Here is a 21864-nt window from a genome sequence, read left to right as displayed (position 1 = left end):
ATTGATCTCCCAAGATATCGACATGCTAAGTTCCTCTATTTATCCGCTTGCTAATCCCAAGGGTGTCAAAATGGAATGTGAGATATGCCAAAAAACCGCTCACGTTATGTGCACCCAGTGCAGGGTTACTTACTACTGGTGAGTAAAGGCTTGCGTTTCACCGTGGCTAAAACCAGTTAGGCAGCTGACCAAACAAGAACTATGGGGAAGGATTCCGACTCCATTTCAGATTTGTTTAAAGTTGCTATCAATAGTTGAATGAACTAAAGTACCCATTTTACAAAGGAACAGAGAAAATAAACTTAATCGTAAAGAAAACAACGAACATCTGGGGTTTGCTAGACCTATGAAATTGTACTGACAGTTAAAGCTTTCCAGAGTACAACAATTTTCATTAATTTGTGATTCAGACAGAGCAGATTTATGAAGGCATCAATTACAAAATATTCAAATACCAATAAAATGACAATTCTGTACAAATGCAACTTCAATGATAATGGGAAAACATCTAGCACGTTGGTGAAAACAACTGTAATCAGTTTTTTGTTACTAAAGGTGAAATTTTAAGCTGGTACTGGATTAATGCTGAAAAGTACAATATTCCTTTAAAAAAGAAAATGCAAATACCTCAAATAGAGTCAGATCAGTTGCTGAATTTACTTGTAAGTGTGAGATTTTATTTTTTAAAAGTTCATTTTCTTATCCACGGCTTAATTTTCTGGGCAAAATAAAGTATTGAAAATTTCCATTGAAAAAGAATATCAATGAGAAATGATCAAAATAAATCTGCCTTAGGGTTAAATTCATTCTAAGTCCGCTCTGCAGAAGCGGAAGTTTGCGTAAGTCTACTGACGTTGTTGAGATAAGGTGTAAGTGGACTATGAAACTAACATTATTCTGTTAACCAACACATCTTTAAAATCTTCTTCCAATTCCAGTGTTAACAATATGTGAATAGATTGTAGATTTCTTGAGTCCACGTCATAATTTAAATCTCTTTCCATCATTTCCCAAAGATCCATCCTATCTTATTTTCACTTCCATACCTTGTGCCCTCTGCAAACTCATCACTTTTGGCATCTACTTTCTGTTGTCGAAACCCCATTCCTGTTATGCTGTTGACTACCCAACTTTCCTTCTTGCTTGCTATCTAATGTCACTCTCTAATCTTTCTTTCCTTTCAGTTACCATCCCTTCACTGTGCATTTGAGTTTCATTCCCAAATCTCCCAATCCCACAAGTCACATACACTCATCGGTTGGCATCTTCAGGTCCCACGTTGACTACTAGTTCGCCAAACCTCAAATTTAAAATTCTCAATCTTATATTCAAGTCTTTCTTTGACTGCAACCTCACTATCTCCTTATTTTCCCTTCAACATGAAATTTTCTCTTTCCTTTGATTCCTTCATTGCTATGTTCACAAAGACAGTATGCTTTCAACCATCTAGAATTCCCTTCTAAATTTCTGCATTTCTCATGTATCCTTTGACCATGCACCCTGATATCTTCTGCTTTCTCTTGGTGGCCCACTTTACAGTATACCTGCTTGCTTTGTACCAGATCTTATTTTCATAGATGCTGCCTGACCTGCAGAGTTCCTCCAGCATCTTGTGTGTTACTCTGGATTTCCAGCATCTGCAGAATCTCTTGTGTTTATACTTAGGAAGTAGTTTTAATAAAAATATTGAATATAAATATGCCATGCCATCTGGAGTTTCTCTATTGGACATTAAGCCTGGGACTGTCTGCCTATTTCAGTGATTATGCTGGATGTGATAGAAGTATGGCACTTTTGAAGAAAACCAAACCTTTTCCCCAGAGAACATTTCACACTTAACTAACACCTCATTGGTCATTTCATTACTCCTCTTTGCAGGAGGGATTGACATGGGGCAAGTTGGATAAAACAAAAATCACTAGCCAGATAGGTATAGACTGTATAGTATTGAGTCTAGAATGGTTCTATGAGATATGATTAAAATGCAACATCACAACAACAACCATTTGCTCAATATATGGTCAACACATATTTATTGACTGAGCCAGCTTTTGTGCATTCCTTCGTTACGGATGATCTCTCATCAATAAGTGCCCATAATTGTCTTCTCTCAGTGATGTAACACACCAAGCAGCGGATTGGAATGGAATCCATGAGAAGATTTGTCAGCTTCTGATTCCAGTACGGATGCCACTGCCATTCTTCAGCTCTAAAAAGGAGCGAGATCACAGTAAGGAGCAGCTGGTGCAGAGACAGGTAAACACCGAGTATCTTTCATCTGCTTTGTTAATTCTTCTTGCTCAAGTTTTCTCTTGTCCTCTCCACTAACAGCAACCATAAATGTCATCCTGTATATGTGATTTTAGGCAGAGTTTTTCCAAAATAACGGCCAGGTGTTGGGAAAACGTCTATTCCAGTCTGCACTACAGTCCTCAGCAGCACTTTACACCAGGAAGGCTGTCTTTTACTTCAAAATTTGAAGTAAATTTTATTATCAAAGTACATATATGTCACCATATATAAAGAGATCCATTTCCTTATGGGCTTACTCAAGAAATCTATAGAATAATAACTATAACAGAATCAATGAAAGACCACCCAACTAGGGCGTTCAACCAGAGTGCAGAAGACAATAAGATGTGCAAATGCAAAAAGAAGAAGCAATAGTAGTAAATAAATAAACAATAAGTATCGAGAATATGAGATGAACAGTAAGATTAAATGTAAGTCCATTGTTTGTGGGAACATCTCAATGACGGGGCAAGTGAACTTGAGTGTAGTTAATCCCTTTTGTTCAAGAGCTTGATGATTGAGGGGTAGTACTTGTTCCTGGACATGGTGGTGTGAGTCCTGAGGCTCTTGTACCTTCTTCCTTATTTATTCCTTTACTGAGGTGTTAAACTTCTATTCCTACTCCCGTTGTTTTCAACATTATCTGAGTCAGCACTGATGAGAAAATAGACTCGGGACTTGGTTATCTATATGTCTGAACTTGAAGTGGGCAGTTAACAACTTAATAGCCTGAAAAGCCACATTGAAGGTGCACTCGAGCGAGGCTCATTGTTCAATGAAACAAGCTGTATACACCCTGCAGCTCACAAATATGGGCTTCTGTCATGGAGAAAGTGGAATTCACAAAGCAATCTGTAGGAGAGAAAAGAGATGTATATGAGGAGAGGAGTGGTGAGAAATGACTGCACTGGGGGATGGATGGCAGGAGGAGAGGGGGATTGGGAGCTTGGTAAAACAATCAATCAGACAGTTGGGGAAGAGTGATTGATGATGGGTGAATTGGGAAACAATTAGAAAAAGAGGAAATAGTCAGGGATTCTGAAAGATGGGAGCCTGCTTAATAGTCCAGGAAGGATACATCTATAGGGAGATAATTGGGGAAGGAGAATCATTTTGGTGGGGGTTCAGTGTGAGGAGGAGGGCAGTAGTGAGGAAAGACCTGAGAATGAGGTTAGGCAGTGCAGTTGAGAGCGTGATCACTGATGAAAATCAACAAAGGTACCTGAAGGATAATGGAAGCATAGGACCTCCCAGTCACATTCCTGATATAGTCAACCATCACTTTGAAGTAGGCTGAAGTAAACCTTGACTCTCCGGTTGAGCCTTGGTTCATTGTGCAGGTCTACACCATTAATGGGCAGCAATAGAGCAAAGGACATAGGAGCAGAATTAGGCCATTCAGCCCATTGAGTCTGCTCTGTCACTCTATCACGGCTGATCCTGGATCCCACTCAACCCCATACACCTGCCTTCTCACCATACCCTTTGATGCCCTGATCAATCAGCAAACTATTCACTTCTGCCTTAAATATACCCATGGACTTGGCCTCCACCACAGTCAGTGGCACAGCATTCCACAGATTCACTACTCTCTGGCTAAAAAAATCCCTCCTCAATTTTCAGGCTGTGTCCTCTAGTTCTGGATATCCCCACCATAGGAAACATCCTCTCCACATCTACCTTATATAGTCTTTCAACATTCAGTAGGTTTCAATGAGATCCCACTGCATTCTTCTAAATTCCAATAGTACAGGCCCAAAGCTGCCAAATGCTCCTCATATGTTAACCCCTTTATTCCTGGAATCATCCTTGTGAATCTCCTCTGGACTCTCTCCAATGACAACACATCCTTCCTGAGATATGGGCCCTAAAACTGTTGGCAATACTCCAAGTGCAGCCCAACTAGTGCCTTATAAAGCCTCACCATTATCTTCTTGCTTTTATATTCTATTCCCCTTGAAATAAATGCCACCATTGCATTTGCCTTCTTTACCACAGAGTCAACCTGTAAATTACCCCAAACATGAGGAAATCTGCAGATGCTGGAAATTCAAGCAACACACACACAACGAAGGGTCTCGGCCCGAAAAGTCAGCTGTACTTCTTCCTTTAGATGCTGCCTGTCCTGCTGCGTTCCACCAGCATTTTGTGTGTGTTGCTATAAATTACCCCTATGGGAATCTTGCACAAGAACTCCAAAATCCCTTTGCACCTCTGATGTTTGAACCTTCTTCCCATTTAGAAAATAGTCCGCACTATTAGTGCAAGCCAAGTTTATGAAAATGATATTAAATCAGTCAAGGTTTCATGGATACATTCATTTGTCACATGGTACATTGGAAAAAATAAATCTTCATTAGCTGTTGGAAGGATTTAATGCAGGGCTGGAAAAAGAGCCTTATACTGCACCTTAAACATATAAATTGTGTGTCGCTGCTTAGTATGGACATTAGAAAAAGTGATCAATAATATTAAGAGACTAACATTCAAATTCTTCTGAATATAATTTTGTAATTTCTTCTTAAGATGTATCACAAGAAAATAATCTAAAACAATATTCTAAGAACAGATCCAGAAATATAAATTCAGAAAAGAATGAGTTTTATAAAGCATTTGAATTACATCTCCAGGATCATCCAAAGTGCTAAAATGGAAACAAGGCACTGGGATTATAATGCTAACAAGCATGACAGCCAAACAGCACGTAACAAATTATCACAATGTCAGTAATAGAAAACAGTGGTGGTAAAGAAAGTGGAAAAGAGATAATAGGTCTCTCGAAGTAAGTGACGAAATTTATTACCACAGAAGTGCAGGTAGATGACAAATCTGTTCAATACAAAAGGGTACCAAAGATGATTTGGAAATACAAATGATCTCTGGAGAGAGTGAGTCGTAATCATGTATTGCTTGATTAAACCTTGTAATGATTGGATATTGACAGAGGGCAAGTTTTCCAATGAATCACAGGGAAAGCAATGTCAGAATTAGTTTTACATTTCTTAAGATAAAACAAAGGAATTTTGGTATTTTGGTGGAACTGTTATGCACCCTAACTGTGTATAAAAATGTCTTGTAATTTTTTTTTTTACAATTTCTGCAATTGGAGACTGTGCAGACCACACCCATAAGGTGATTAGGCCCTTCTCCTACTAGGAGATTGATTGAATGAACACAGTGCTACTGGGGCATATGCACGTATGTGATTTTTTTTGCACAAGAATGATCTGTGAATGAGTCAATTTTCTTGAGCATGAGTCAAAAAATAGATAGATGCCTGCTGAAAAAAGTAATACAATAGCTATGGGGTCTTAAAATATACTGAGCAAACCAAATCAGATTAAATAGCATAGAGGAAAAGAAACATCTGGAGTGTACAAGAGATTGTTTTCTAGATCAGTATGTTGAGAAACCAAAATGGAAGCTGGATATTTTAGATTTAGTGTTGTGAATGAAAAAAGATGAATTAATTCTTTCTCCACGTTTTGTCACTTCCCCATGCAACAGCAGGAGATTCAATACCTCTTCTTTCACCTCCTCCCTCCCTGCCACCCAGGGACCCAAAGTCTTTCTGGGTGAAGCAGTGATTCCAATCCAGTGTAGTGCATTTGGTGTTCATAATGTAATCTCCCCTACTCTGGAGAAAACAACTGCAGGTCGGATTAATGTTTTGCAAAACAGCTGCATTCCGTTCACGGGAGTGACGGTGCTGCATTAATACCCTTATTCCATTCCAGTCTGACCTCTTTATCTGTGGCTTCTTGCACTGTTCCAGTGAGGCCCAACAAAAGCCTGAGAAACAATAGCTCATTTCTGTCAATTAGGTATACTGTATTAAGTAAAAAGTCAACCTATATTCACAAGGCAGTTCACAAGGAACTTCATTCATAACTGATCATTAAGTTATGTTTGTCACTTGGAAGTGTGAGTTACTTGAACTGGCGTTAATAAAATTTTTTAAAATGCATCCAGGGTTCTTGCTTCTTGTCAGATTGTTGTACTGATTGTAATCCTTGTCAAAATACATTTATATGTGGAATATCAAATGTGGTTACATTGCTCTCCCATTGTTGAACAGCTTGTCAACATCCACTTTCTCAATTAGCACATGAAGCTTGGGGCATGAGGTTTGATGGAGTACCACTAAATTGTTTCTATAGAAAAGCCTTTCAGTAAAAGTTGAACTACAAAATTACTCATTTCTCTTAAGTGGATGTCTTTAGCCAAGCACATTATAGTCATAATATTAATTGGTTGCTGTAGAAAGTAATATACTTAACACAAAAAAATTAATGTTAATTAATACTTAGACTTACTGTATGAGGAACATCCCGCAGCTCTTGGGCTGTATTCCCCGGAGTTCAGGAGAATTGGGGGGGGGGGGGAATCTCATAGAAACATTCTAAATGTTAAAAGGCCTGAATAGATTCGATATGGCAAAGTTATTTCCCATGATAAGGGAATCTAGAACAAGGGGGAACAACTTCAGGATTGAAGGATGCCCATTTAGAACTGAGATGCGGAGACATTACTTTAGTCAGAGGGTGGTAAATCTGTGGAATTTGTTGCCACGAGCAGCTATGGAGGCCAAGTCATTGGGTGCATTTAAGGCAGAGATAAGTTCTTGATTAGCCAGGGCATCATAGGGTATTGGGAGAAGGCAGGGGAATGGGGCTGATTGGAAGAATTGGATTAGCCCAGTATTGAATGGCGGAGAAGACTCGATAGGCTGAATGGCCTACTCCTGCTCCTATATCTTATGGTCTTCTTTTTCTTTGGCCTCCTACAGTGTTTCAGCACCTCATCATCCATCTAGACAGGTTGCGATGTATGGGAACCTATGATGAATTCAGCAGTTGCAGTTTGCTGGCCTTTCCTGTTTATGTCAGTGCTCTCATATAATGCCAACCTCCTGTGAGATTAACTTACTTTGGCTCTCTTTACACAGATGCATGTCAGATCCGCAACGTAGTTTCAGTATTATCTCTTCCAGCAATTCTTGTTCTCTGGTTCTGGTAATTCTAACATGTTCTTTGCTTTCTTTTCTCTCTCCATAACAGTTGGCAATTAAATATTTGTTACCTGGACAACCTTTGAATGTCCTTCTGTTCTCTCTGTTCTTTCCACTCTCTCCAACTTAAAACATACTTGTTTCTCCCCCCTTTTTCCAGCTCTATCAACTGGGCTTACACCTAAAATATGACCTTCTCCTTCTCTCCACATACACTCGTTGACCTGGTGTGTATTTCCAGATTTTCTGTTTATCTTTAAAATTTCCAGCATCTGCATTTTCTAGGTTTAATAATATTTAACACTGATGGTTTATATTTCTTCCTAATGCTTTTGCTTTTACAGAAATATCTCATTGATCTGACACGAACTGTGGCTCAAAAGCTTCTGTTTGAGGGTAAACATGAAAAGGCTATTCCTGGAGCCTTGCAGTCCATGCGCTTTGCATCTGCTGTTTACGGCAGCCTCTCCGCTGAGTTAGTGCCATCGCAATTACTCCTGGCTGAAGCTAGTATCGGTAAGAATGTTCAATGTACTATGTGGATTGCCATGTCACCTGTGAGGAACTAAACAGTCGTTAAACTACGTCATCACAAACTGTCCATTTTTGATATTAAGAAGATAAATACAATTGTTTCCTAAATGGCACGAGGACCTGAGAAACAGAAAAAAATATCTAAGGGTCCAAGTACAGAAATTTGTAAGAGCTACAGAATAATTGCTATAACAATTTTCAAAAGTGGATTGCTTACCTTTATGTTGGAGGGCTAGAAGTCGCATTACAGTGGTTGAATTCTAGAGTACTGTGGTTCTAGGCACTGAACTTCAAGAAGTGAGGACAGAGCAGTTTCACCAACATAATTCTCAACTAAAGGGGTTAAATAATGAGGGATGATAGCATAAATTAGTTGTGTGATCAGTTAAGTATGGATTGCAAAGGAATTTAATTGAACAGCTTATTAAAGGAGTGGACTGGAACACTTAGAAAACCATTACTTCTTCATTTGATTGCTTGTGGGGTTCCCACCTCCCCCCCACCATTTTCATCTTCTTGCTTCAAAATGTGTGACTAAGGCATACTTCCATGAAAAAAAATTGCATTGCCATGGCAGTGATTCTTCTTGGAACTTTGTCAACTCCAGAATGGAGATTGTGTGTGGAAATATTGAACATTTGATCCCTTTGATGTATATTAATTTGTAATGTTGAGGCTTTATAAAGCACTGGTGAGGCCTCACTCAAGAGTTTTGTGAGCAGTTTTGGGTCCCTTATCTAAGAAAGGATGTGCGAACATTGGAGAGGGTTCAAAGGACATTCATGAAAATGATTCTGGGATTGAAAGGCTTGTCATATGAAGAGCATTCGATGGCTCTGGGCCTTTACTAACTGGAATTCAGAAAAATGAGGGGTGACCAATGAAACCTATGGAATGCTGAAAGGCCTCAATAAGAGAGGATATGGAGAATGTTTCCTAAGACCAGAGGACCCAGCCTCAATAGATGGTCATCCTATTGGAACAGGAATGAGGAGGAATTTCTTTAACAAGAGAGTGGTGAATCTGTGGAATTCGCTACCACAGGTGGGCTGTGGAGGCCAAGTCATTGGGTATATTAAGGCAGATTAGTCCAAGCATGAAGGGATATGGGGAGAAGGCAGAAAACTGGGGCTGAGAGGGAAAATGGATCAGCCATGATGGAATGGCCTCGTTCTGCTCCTATATCTTATAGTCTTAATTTTCAGAAAACTAACAGATTTTAAAAGGAGGATGTGCTTTCTTTCATTGAACTAGAATCCCATTCATTGAAAAGTGCTTTATAATAATTTTTCTGTGATTTTCTCATACAATAACAGCAAAAAATTGAATATTTCTGGAGTGTTAATAAAGCATTTTTACTCTGGTTCCGATATTTGTTGAGAGCCTTTTCCAAGTGTTTATCTTATATGTCTATTGAAAGTCTGTGTGTTTAGCCCCCTGCTCTACCCACTTTATATTTATAACTGTGAGGCTAAGTACAACTCCAGGTTTGCTGACGATACCACTGTCATTGGCTGAATTAAAGGTGGCGTCGGATCAGCGTATAGGAAGGACTGAAAGTCCGGTTGAGTGGAACAAATCCCTTTAAAGGAAAAGACTACAATAAGTAGTGGATACAGCTCAGTTCTTCACAGGTAAAGCTCTCTCCACCATTGAGCACATCCAGAAGGAGCAGTGTCACAGGAAAGCAACATCCATCATCAAGGATCCCCACCATCCAGACAGTGCTCTCTTCTCGTTGCTGTCACCAGGAGGAAGTACAGGAGCTTCAGGACCCACACCATCAGGTTCAGGTGCAGTTATTACCCTCAAACATTAGGTTCTTGAACCAAAGAGGATAAATTCACTCAATTTCACTCACCCCAACACTGAACTATTCCCAAACCTATGGAGTCACTTTCAAGGACTTTCTATTTCATGTTCTCAAAATTTATTGCTTGCTTGCTTATTTATTTATTTATTTATTTAATATTTTGTATTCAGAGTTTTTTTTTGTCTTTTAGAAACATAGAAACGTAGAAAACTGACAGGCCCTTCAGCCCATAACATTGTGCCGAACATGTCCCTACCTTAGAAATTACTAGGCTTACCCATAGCCTTCTATTTTTCTAAGCTCCATGTACCTATCCAAAAGTCTCTTAAAAGACCCTATCGTATCCGCCTCCACCACTGTTGCCGGCAGCCCATTCCACATGCTCACCACTCTCTGCGTAAAAAACTTACCCCTGATATCTCCTCTGTACCTACTCCCAAGCACCTTAAACCTGTGTCTTCTTGTGGCATCCATTTCAGCCTTGGGAAAAAGCCTCTATCATACGATCATACACATCTATCAGGTCACTTCTCATCCTCTATGGAAACGAGCAGTCAATGTTTTGGGCCAAGACCCTTCGTCAGTCCTGCTGAGTTCCTCCAGCATGTTGTATGTGTTGCTTTGACCCCAGCATTTGCAGTGTATTTCATGTTTACTCTCATCCTCTGTCACTCCAAGGAGAAAAAAGGCTGAGTTCAGTCAACCTGTTTTCATAAGGCATGCTCCCCAATACAGGCAACATCCTTGTAAATTTCCTCTGAACTCTTTCTATGGCTTCCACATCCTTCCTGTAGTGAGGCGACCAGAACTGTGCACAGTACTCCAAGTGGGGCCTGACCAGGGTCCTATATAGCTGCAACATTACTTCTCGGCTCCTAAATTCAATTTCACGATTGATGAAGGCCAATACACCATACGCCTTCTTAACCACAGAGTCAACCTGCGGCGCTGCTTTGAGCGTCCTATGGACTTGGACCCCAAGATCCCTCTGATCTTCCACACTGCCAAGAGTCTTACCATTAATACTATATTCTTCCATCATATTTGACCTACATTTATCTAGGTTGAACTCCATCTGCCACTTCTCAGTCGTTTTACATCCTATCAATGTCCCACTGCAACCTCTGACAACCCTCCACACTTTCCACAACACCCCCAACCTTTGCTCCATCAGCAAATTTACTAACCCATCCCTCCACTTCCTCATCCAGGTATTTTATAAAAATCATGAAGAGTAAGGGTCCCAGAACAGATCCCTGAGGCACACCACTGGTCACCAAACTCCATGCAGAATATGACCCATCTTTGCCTTCTGTGGGCAAGCCAGTTCTGGATCCACAAAGCAATGTCCCCTTGGATCCCATGCCTCCTTACTTTCTCAATAAGCCTTGCATGGGGTACTTAATCAAATGCCTTGCTGAAATCCATATACACTACATCTACTGTTATTCCTTCATCAATGTGTTTAGTCACATCCTTAAAAAGTTCAATCAGGCTTGTAAAGCACAACCTCCCCTTGACAAAGCCATGCTGACTATTCCTAATTATATTATACCTCTCCAAATGTTCATTAATCCTGCCTCTCACTATCTTCTCCATCCACTGAAGTAAGACTCACTGGTCTATAATTTCCTGGGCTATCTCTACTCCATTTCTTGAATAAGGGAATAACATCTGCAACCCTCCAATCCTCCGGAACCTCTCCCACCTCCATTGATGATGCAAAGATCATTGCCAGAGGCTCAGCAATCTCCTCCCTTACCTTCCACAGTAGCCTGGGGTACATCTCATCCAGTCCTGGTGACTTATCCAACTTGATGCTTTCCAAAAACTCCAACACATCCTCTTTCTTAATATCTACCTGCTCAAGCTTTTCAGTCTGCTGCAAGTCATCACTACAATCACCAAGATCCATAGTGAATACTGAAGTAAAGTATTCATTAAGTACTCCTCCGGTTCCATACACACTTTCCCACTGTCACACTTGATAGGTCCTATACTTTCTCTTCTTATCCTCTTGCTCTTCATATACGTAGAATACCTTGGGAATTTCCTTAATCCTGCCCACCAAGGCCTTCTCATGGCCCCTTCTGGCTCTCTTAATTTCCTTTTTAAGCTCCTTCCTGTTAGTCTTATAATCTTCTAGCTCTCTAACATTACCTAACTCTCTGAACCTTTCGTAAGCTTTTCTTTTCTTCTTGACTAGATTTACTACAGCCTTTGTACACCACGGTTCCTGTACCCTACCATAACTTCCCTGTCTCATTGTAACATACCTTTGCAGAACTCCACACAAATATCCCCTGAACATTTGCCACATTTCTTCTGTACCTTTCCCTGAGAACATCTGTTCCCAATTTAAGCTTCCAAGTTCTTGCCTGATAGTGTCATAATTCTCCGTACTCCAATTAAACATTTTTCTAACTTGTCTGTTCCTATCTCTCTCCAATGCTATTGTAAAGGAGATAGAATTAAGATCATCCAAAATGCTCTCCCACTTTTGCTTGTGGGTTATGTGATTGTCTTGTTAAGAAAGGGTTTTTCATTGATTCTGTGGTGTTTCTAAGTATTTACTGTGAATGCTCAGAAGAAAATGAATCTCAGAATTGTATACGGTGACATATATGTACTTCGATAATAAATTTACATTGAACTTTTGAACCTAGCCAGTTAGTAATTAACAGGTCAGAAATCAGAGCAGAACTTAATATTGATTCAATCTACCAACCTGTGCATGCTGCTTTACATTGCTTACTACAATTGCCAACCAGAATCAGATTCATGTCACTAACACATGTAATGAAATTTGTTGTTATGCAACAATTAATTTTTTATGAAAGACATAAAATTAGTATAAGCTACAAAAACACAAATTGCGCAAAAGATGAATAGTAAGATAGCGCTCATGGACCATTTAGAAAACTGATGGTGGAGGGGAAGAAGCTATTCTTGAAATGTTAAGTGTGGGTCTCCAGGCTCCTGTACCTCTTCCCTAATGGGAATAACACAAGTTCCAGAAGATGAGGTTCTTGGATGCCACATTCTCAAGGCAGCTCCTCTTAAAGGTGTACTTGATGGTGGGAAGGGTTGTGCCCAAGATGGAACTGGGCAAGTCTATGACCCCTGCAGTCTTTTGCATTCCTGTGTATTAGCACCTCCATGCCAGACTGTAATGCAACCACTCAGAATGCTCTCCACTGTATATCTATAAAATTTGCCAGAGACAAATCTCAAACTCCTAAGAAGAAGACCCACTGGCACACCTTCTTCATGATTGCATCAATGTGTTGGGCCAAAAGTCAAATGAATTATATTTATTGGGCTTGTGTGTTAATGCACAGTTGGTAAATATCTCCGTTTTCTTCTCAGGCCTTGGCCGATTGTATGAAGCAGAAGAATATCTATCTCAAGCTCAGTGGACAATGATGAAGACCACGGAGTGTATTAATGCCATTCAATACAAGTTATACCGAAATCTGGGTCTGCTGTACACTGCCAAATGTGAATATGACAAAGCACTCTGGTACTTTGCTGATGATGTAAGTATTTGAGAAGAAATCAGTTGACAAAGAGAAACATTAATAATATTCTTTCTGTTTCATTTTTTTCCCTCCCTCCAATCTGGAAGCACAAATAAGGTTTGTAGAAATACATCCCAGTCTTCTTAACCAAGTATGTCACTAGTGTAGCTTCTGCCTAGCTGAAGGAACTGATGGAGATAGCCACAGTGTTTAAGCTAAATCATTCAAATGCTTCCTGGCAACATTTTTATCCTATATTTAGGCACTATTTTGTGCTCTAGGTCCTTCCACTCTAGCTCAGTTGTTTATGTATGGTAGAACACAGTGGGTTCAGGAGCCTCTGTTGAGACTCGAACACAAAATCAAGGCTGATACTCCAAAGAAGCACTGCATTGGCTGAATTAATCATCTCAAATATGTTAAACTGAACCTGATCCATTGCCTGAAGTAGTATTGTGAACTACAGATGGGAGTTGTTCCAGATTTATTTTGTACATATTTGGCACAACATTGTGAACTGAAGGGCCTGTATTGTGCTGTAGGTCTTCTATATTTCTATTCCCAAGGCAACATTACTAAAAACACACTGACTGATCATGTATCAAATCTGACTATGTAAATTGACTGCTGCATTTCCCACATTGCAACAATGATCACATTTCAGATGCTCTTTATTGACTCCAAGGAGCACTATATAAATCTTGTTTTTGTGTAATGAGGTACTCCTCATCCATAACTATTGACATGAATAATAACGTCACCTTATCTCGATCCATCACCCTTTCTCATGAACAGAGAAATGAAGAAGTGTTTTCCTTTCCTCTGTACACCATACCTCAGCCCCTTTTCAGGCTTGTTTGCACAGTGAATGTTTATTCTTAAAATATTCAGCATTATCAGCATGATTATTATCCTCCTTTTCATGGTCATGAGTCAAAGAGTTGTACTGAGGGCTTTAACTAACTGAGATGAGAGGTGGAGCCCGCTGAGAGAGAGAGGTGGGGAGGGAATTTTAAAAAAAAACAGTCAACATATAAATAGAACAACAAAAGAGAGTAGAGGAAAACATAAAGGAGGACATTAAAAGGAAGAAAAGGTTTCAGAGCAGGGTCTGAAATATAAACCATGAAGTGAGAATAAATCATATTAAAAATGAATTAGACTGCTTGCCCAGCAATCCACACAGTGACCATAATGAAACATAATCATGTGCTGGCAAGAACTGGCCTGCTAGGATTTATTGAGACATGGCTACAGGAGAAGGAATTAAATGTTCCAGGTTATAGCATATGTACTTAAAATGTTTGAGAGGGGAATAAAAGGAGAAAAGGTAGCAATACTTATCAGGGATAAAACAGTGGCATTAGAAAGGTAAAACATTGCAATAAGGAAGACAAATGGGCTAAAAGACAATAAAGGAGCAATTGCACTAATGGGCACAGCAGTGTAAAAAAGGGAAATATATATGCACATCAATTAGGGAATATGCATAAAACATTTAAAAAATCACAGGGAATTTAAGCTATCCCAATATTACTTGTTTATGAGATAAATGAAGAGGAGGTGGAAATGGTGTTTCCACCAATTTGTAGAGGTCTCTTTCCTAGCTCAATATTTGAAATATTTAACAAAGATGTTTGTCTATTGCATAAGGAATGACCTAGAGTAGGTAGGGGAGGGGAACTATGAGGCAATATTGATCTTAACATTATGCACTGCAAAATCATAACACTATGCCAAGAATCAGGTTAATAAAGTGGAGAAAAACTGATTTTGAAAGGCTGCAAACTTGAAATTAAATGGGTAATAGTGTTGATACCTCAATTAGAACATTGGAAACAATTTTAAATGGTGTATAAATGAGTACAAGAATGTTTTAGTACTAGGAAAGAACATCTCAACACTCACAATGCCATATATAGATTTTTTTAATCAATGCAAGATTTTGATTGGGTGAATACAGTGAAAATGATTCAATTAGGCAAAAACAAATCTGAAGACTATCAATATAGAGACTAAAAAAATCCAATAAGCAATTCAAAGAGAAACTTTTTACCTAAAGAGTAGCAAGAATGTGGAACTTGCTACCCCTGGAAATGGTTGCAGAAAATAGTACTGATGATTTAAGCTGAAGCTGGGCAAATACATGAGAGAAAGGTACAGAGGGCAATGCTGGTAGATTTAGATGAGGAGAGATGAGAAGGTCTGGGATGGAACATGAGTGCTGCTGTGGACTAGTTGGGCTGAATGGCCTGTTCTATGTCTCAAATTCTGTACCATTCTTCCCTGCTTGGCATACATTTTCCTAATGAATGTTCGCTCTAAGGACATCTTTTTTCCCAAATCTGATTCTTCACTTAGCAGGGATTTCACTCACTTCAACAATAGTGGGAAATTGATTTCATTTCTTGCAACATTACTGGAGCCTCCTTATAAATTGTCATACAGTAGTCAGGCAGTGAGTTGCACAAATACAACAAGCAGTGAGGTGCCTCTATCTGGAAAATGACAGATGAACAATAATGTTAGGGAGTAACTCTAGCCAGGAGGGCATGAATTCCACGCCCCGCTCCCCCGTGACAAACTGGCAGAACTGAACCGACTAAGTGTGGATCAATAAAGTGCCATTGTGTCATCTTCTTCCTTCAACACACCTTCTGAGTACTTCATTACCAAACTAAATTTTATCTACAGGAAATAATAGTAATCTGCTTCGCACTTATAAACAAATTTTCAAATAACAAAGGATACTATGTCAATTAGGGAGACCTGTCTTGCAATCTAATCTAAAGGTGTGCTGTAGAGATTCCAATATGCATTTCCCTCATAATATAAACACTAGGGCAGGGTTTAGTGGGGGGGGGGGGGGAGAAACACAGGTAATCAGTCTTAGTGCATCATGTTTTGATATATATCAAGCAGGAATGGGCATAGCATAGATGAATTTATGATTAAAATTTGAGCTATTCTGCTTGTTCACTGGCATTACTTGACAGAACAAAATATGTCATTGAATGTAAAACTATTTGAAAGAAACTAATGGCAGAAATTTACCTTTGACAGATTTACCATGCTACTCGGGTATTTGGTGTGTCCGATATTCACGTAGCTGGTGGGTATTACCATATGGCCAATGTGTTTTACAAACAAGAAAAGATGGACATAGCAGACTCACTGTACTCAGAGGTAAACATCAGAATTGTGTAACCAGCATAATTAGTCAGGCTAAGTGGCAATTTACCCATACTGGGAACAGCTCCATAGGTGTTCAAAGTAAGTTATATTACTTGATGGTAAATCAAAGTACATATATGTCACCATATACAGTCCTGAGATTCATTTTCTTTGGGTTTACTCAATAAATCTACAGAATAATAACCATAACTGAATAATTGAAAGACAGCTCACTAGAGCATTCAACCAGTGTGCAGAAGAGAACAAACTGCAATACGGAGTTAATAATATTAAATAAATAAGCAATAAATATCAAGAACATAAGATGAAGAGGCCTTGAAAGTGAGTCCATTGGTTGTGTGAACATTTCAATGATGGGGCAGGTGAAGTTATCCTGTCTGATTCAAGAGCCTGATGGTGAGGGGTAGTAACTGTTCCTGAACCTGGTGGTGTGAGTCCTGAGGTTCTTGTACCTTCTTGCTGATGGCAGCAGCAAGAAAACACCATTTCCTGGACAGTGGGGATCCCTGATGATGGATGTTGCTTTCCAGTGACAATGTTTCATGTAGATGTGCTCAATGGTTAGGAAGGCTTTACCCATGATGTGACGGCTGTTCTCTTCCTATACTTGCTGACATTGTCTTAGCCCAGGACAATTCAGCTTCTCTCTTAATATGAAAATTCGATTTCCAACAGCAGTTTATACTAAAAGATATAGGAGCAGGATAAGGCCATTTAGCCCAAGTCTCCTCAACCATTCAAACATTCTGATTTTTTTTCAACCCAATTCTCTGCCTTCCACTGTAACTTTTAACTTTCTTACCCATCAAGAACCTATCTGTCTCTGCCCTATATATACCCAATGACTTGGCCTCACAAACATCTGGCAACAAATTCCAGATTCAGCTTTTTTTGATCAAGAAATTCCCCCTCTTCTGTTTTGAAGGAGCATCCCCTTATTTCCGAGAGGCTGTGCTCTCAGATTCTATACTCTCTTACTAATGGAAACATCCTCTCCATATCCAGTCTTTCAGTATCTGTTAAGTTTCAAAGAGATTCCTCTCATCCTTCTGAATTCTGTCAAGTACAGGCCCAAAGACATTAAACAATCCTCATATGTTTATCCTTTCACTCCTGGGTTTATTCTTGTGAATCTGCTCTGGATCCTCACCAACACATCTTTTATGAGATAAGGGGCTCAAATTTAATCACAATAATGATTAATAGAAACTTAGAAGATACGTTCAGAGCCCCTTTATAAGACTAAACAGGATTGGGAAAGAGAGCTTAGTTTTAGTATTTCTAGTGAGAATTGGGATAGAATTCTTCAATTAGTTAATACATCATTGTTATGTGCCAAACATTCACTAATACAATTTAAGGTTGTACATAGGGCCCACATGTCCAAGGATAAATTAGCTCATTTTTACTCTCATATAAGTCCTATTTGTGATAGATGTCATTCTGAAATTGCGTCTTTAACTCACATGTTTTGGTCGTGTTCATTGTTGGAGAAATATTGGAAAGCTATTTTTGATATTATATCTGGGGTTTTGAATATTGATTTACAACCTCATCCTATTACCGCAATTTTTGGTTTACCAATGTTAGATTCACAGCATTTATCTTCTTCAGCCCGTCGAATGATTGCATTTCTAACTTTGATGGCTAGAAGATCTATATTGTTGAACTGGAAAGAAATTGATCCTCCCACTGTATTTAATTGGTTCTCTCAAACTATGTTATGTTTAAATTTAGAAAAAATTAGAAGTGGTACTTTTGAGACTTCTATTAAATTTGAAAAGTTATGGAGACCATTTATTCAACATTTTCATATGATGTAATATGACCCTTTGCCAAGTACATTTGATTTCCCAGCTTTTAGCTTATGGATTTTGAGAGGACCGGAAGTGACGGCATTGATGAATACTTATTTTTGTGAGATATTATAAACAGCCCACTTTTTTTTTTCCTTCTCTTTTGTTTGTTTTTTTTTCTTTTATATTACTTATTAGCTATAGTTATTAGATTAGATTAGTTAGTTCTGCATTATATAAATTTTTTTTTGTTTTTTTTCTTTCTTTTTTCTGTTTTTTTATATTATACATTATGAAATATTTAGATTTACTATGTCCATACATATATCTTATGGCTTATGTCTTGGTAAACTCATTTATATTGTAACTATTATGTATGTTTTTTTTTCATATGTAATGGAATGTGTATGTTGGTAATTTCTTTATCAATATATCATCTGTATTTTGTCCATATTATTAATATTAATAAAAAGATTTAGAAAAAAAAAACTTAGGTGGTTTCCCAGTACCAAGTCCTGTGATATAATCCTTAGCCAAAAGGAACTAATGCCAGTTGTGGTTCTCAGCACTAAGCAGATGAACTGCATTAACAGATAACTGGGAAAAGTTAGGTAACCAACGTGGTCATGATTGAGTTACAGAGAAGGTGTAGGAGGATATGAACAAGCTATATGAATAGGTGAGGACATGGCAGATAGAAGACAATGTGGAAAAATATAGGGTTGGAGTACTAGAGGAGAGATATCTTTTTGGGTCCTAGTGAGAGCACAAATGGAATTAAGAGATTTATCAGTCCAGAATTCATAAGAATAAAAGGTAATCTCAATATATAGTAAACTTAAAAGGGTATGACAAGGTAGGTGCACAGTTAATATTTGCCTCGCTGACTGGTCTAGAACCAGGAAGTAAGGCCTTAAAATAGGGGGCTGGCCAAAGTGGACAGAGGAGAAATTTCTGACCTAGAAGATGAGAAATCTTTTACATTCTCTACCTAGGTGGGTTACTCATTTGCTGAGAATAGTTAAGAAAGAGATTGTTGGCTTTTAAAATATGAAGAGAAACAATCTATATGTGTATAGTGCAGAAAAGTGGCATTAAAGTTAAAGATCAGCCTTAACCGATTGAATGATGGTGCAGACACAAGGGACTAAATGACCTATGCCTTCTGTTTCTTGTGCTATTAATCTCACAGAGTCACCAAGAGGCATTAATTTAATTCATTAGCCATTGTTAATATTTCAAATTTACTGCTAATAACTTCTATACATACAAGCAAAAGTCGTATTTCCTGTCGAAAGATAGGTGTAGTGAATGAATTATGTAACCTGCATAAAACCAGAGTATTTTAAATTATAAAGGCAATATTATAGCAGGAAGGGGACTTTTTGGGACTGGAAGATGAATTGAATTAATTTGTTTTGCTTAAACTGGAGCAGATTTAATCTTGATCTAATCACACCTGAATACCTGGTGCTCAAACAAAATGCCTGAAATAAGAAAGTGATATCATGGACAGGCATCTCTGCTTAAATTCTGAAAGAAGTTAAAATTGGCAACAATTCTTTTTATGTAGGTTATTGCAATTTAATTATAGGGATGGGTGGGAATATATTTAGCATTTTAGGACTTTGTGCATAGGTTTGCATTATTAAGACCATAAGACACAAGAGCAGAATTAAACTATTCAGCCTGCTCCACCATTCAATGATGGCTGATGTTTTCCCTCTCACCCCTATCCTACTACCTCTCTCCTTAATCTTTGATGCCCTTACTAATCACTAACCTGGCAACCTCCATTTCAAGTACACACAATAATTGGGCCAACACATCTGTGGCAATGAATTCCACAAATTCACCTCTCTTTGGCTAAAGAAATTCCTCAGCATCTCAGTTTTATAGGGACGATTTTGTATTCTGTGCCCTCTGGTCCTAGACTGTCCTATTATTTGGAAAAAATCCTCCCCATGTTCATTCTATGTAGGCCTTTCAATATTCAGTAGGTTCAATAAGATCCCTTCCCCTGCCAATGAGTACAGGCACAGAGCATTCAAACATTCTTCATACGTCAACCCTTTCATTCCTAGGGCATTCTCATAAACCTCCTCCACTGACAGAACATCCTTTCTTAGAAATGCAGACCAAAACTGCATGCAGTGCTCCTAAGGTGGTCTGACCAATAGCCTCAGCATTATTCCACTGCTTTTATATTTTGTATAAAATATATCCTGCACAAGAACTCAAGTCCTTTTTCACCTCCGATTTTTGAGTTCGCTCCTGCTTAGAAAAGTCTACACCTTTGTTCCTTCTACCAAAATGGGCCACCTTACACTCCCTACACTGTATGCCATCTGCCACCTAATTGCTCATTCTCCTAACTTGTCCAAATCTTTCTGCAGACTACCTGCCTCTCCAACTATCTTTGTATCATCCACAAACTTAGCCATCAATTCCATCATCCAGATCATTAACATATAACATGAAATGAAGTGGTCCCAACACCGACCCACATGGAACACGACTAGTCAACAGCAGCCAACCAAAAAAGACACCCTTTATTCCCATTCTTTGCCTCCTGCCAGTCACCCGATCTTCTGTCTAAGCTAGTACCTCTCCTGTAATACCATGCGCTTCTACCTTGTTTAGCAGCCTTGTATACAGCAACTTGTCAAAGACCTTCTGAAATCCAAGTAAATAGCATAATTGACTCCTTTGGCTAGCCTGCCTGTTATTTTCTCAAAGAATTCCAACAGATTTACCAGGAAAGATTTTTTTAAAAAACAGAAACCATACTGACTTCAGTCTATTTGCCTCCAAGCTCCCCAAAACCTCATAATTAATAATGGACTCTAACATCTTACCAACCATTAAATTTGGGCAAGCTGGCCTATAATTTTGTGTCTTTTGCCTTCCTCCCTTCTTAAGGAGCAAAATGCCTCCACAATCTCTTCAGCTACCTCTTTCAGAACTCTGGGGTGTAGTCCATCTGGTCTGGATGTATTCATGTTGGAGAATGAGTCATATAAATAAACTAACTTGAACAGTATTTTTGTCTAGTAAAGAATAAAAAGTTCTCAAATGAATAAATATACAAAATATTTTCATGCAGGTGACCAATATCTGGAAAAATTTCTTGGCTGAACTGGTTGAGACAGAAATACAAAAATCTCTGTGGAAAGCTGGCCTCAGTTCACCAGAATCTGGCACCAGCCTTGTTGATATGGAAGATGTTTTTGGTTAGTGCCTACAACATTGTCTCTTTTCTTAAAGTACAGTACTTATACAAAAAGCTGTGAAAGTAACATGAAATGAAACCAGTCAGTCAGTCAGTAACATGAAATGAAACCAGAGAATATTAAGGACAATGTCTCCAAGGTTAGAATCTGGAAGTTTTTTTCCCCAAATTCTCAACACTTAAAATCAAAATTCTCCTCACTCATCAAGAATAAATATTGAATTGACAGCCCTACTTTTAACAAAGTTATCATGTAGGAACCAGATTAAACTGAATGATATTGGAAACCACTTGCCGAGGAGTGATAAGAAGGCACAGAGTGTTAATTGTCAAACAATTAACATAAATTATTGTCTTCAGAGTGTGAATAGGGAAAGGATTTAGTGTAATAAAAAAATCTAAAAAGGTAAAATAAGTGTAGCGTTTGGAAGTTGTCTAATCATGCATTTGGAATATTAGGGCCATAATCT

The 21864-nt window shown here is 38.6% G+C and overlaps 1 protein-coding gene across 1 annotated transcript in view; it reads left to right on the top strand.

The window, feature by feature from the left end:
• The first annotated feature begins 5 nt into the window (after positions 1 to 5).
• zmynd12 (zinc finger, MYND-type containing 12) overlaps positions 6 to 21864 on the top strand; it is a 29648-nt gene continuing 7789 nt past the window's right edge. The window contains exons 1-6 of the mRNA XM_059951896.1: positions 6 to 138; positions 2115 to 2256; positions 7648 to 7819; positions 13020 to 13189; positions 16235 to 16357; positions 21269 to 21395. Of these exons, the coding sequence (XP_059807879.1) occupies positions 23 to 138; positions 2115 to 2256; positions 7648 to 7819; positions 13020 to 13189; positions 16235 to 16357; positions 21269 to 21395 (850 nt within the window). The 5' untranslated portion in view covers positions 6 to 22. The remainder of the gene's footprint in view (positions 139 to 2114; positions 2257 to 7647; positions 7820 to 13019; positions 13190 to 16234; positions 16358 to 21268; positions 21396 to 21864) is intronic.

Source organism: Hypanus sabinus, chromosome 27 (genome assembly GCF_030144855.1).
Source record: "Hypanus sabinus isolate sHypSab1 chromosome 27, sHypSab1.hap1, whole genome shotgun sequence".
Lineage (NCBI taxonomy): Eukaryota > Metazoa > Chordata > Chondrichthyes > Myliobatiformes > Dasyatidae > Hypanus > Hypanus sabinus.
The sequence above is the reverse complement of the archived record's forward strand: the minus strand, read 5'-3'. Positions and strand labels throughout refer to the sequence as shown.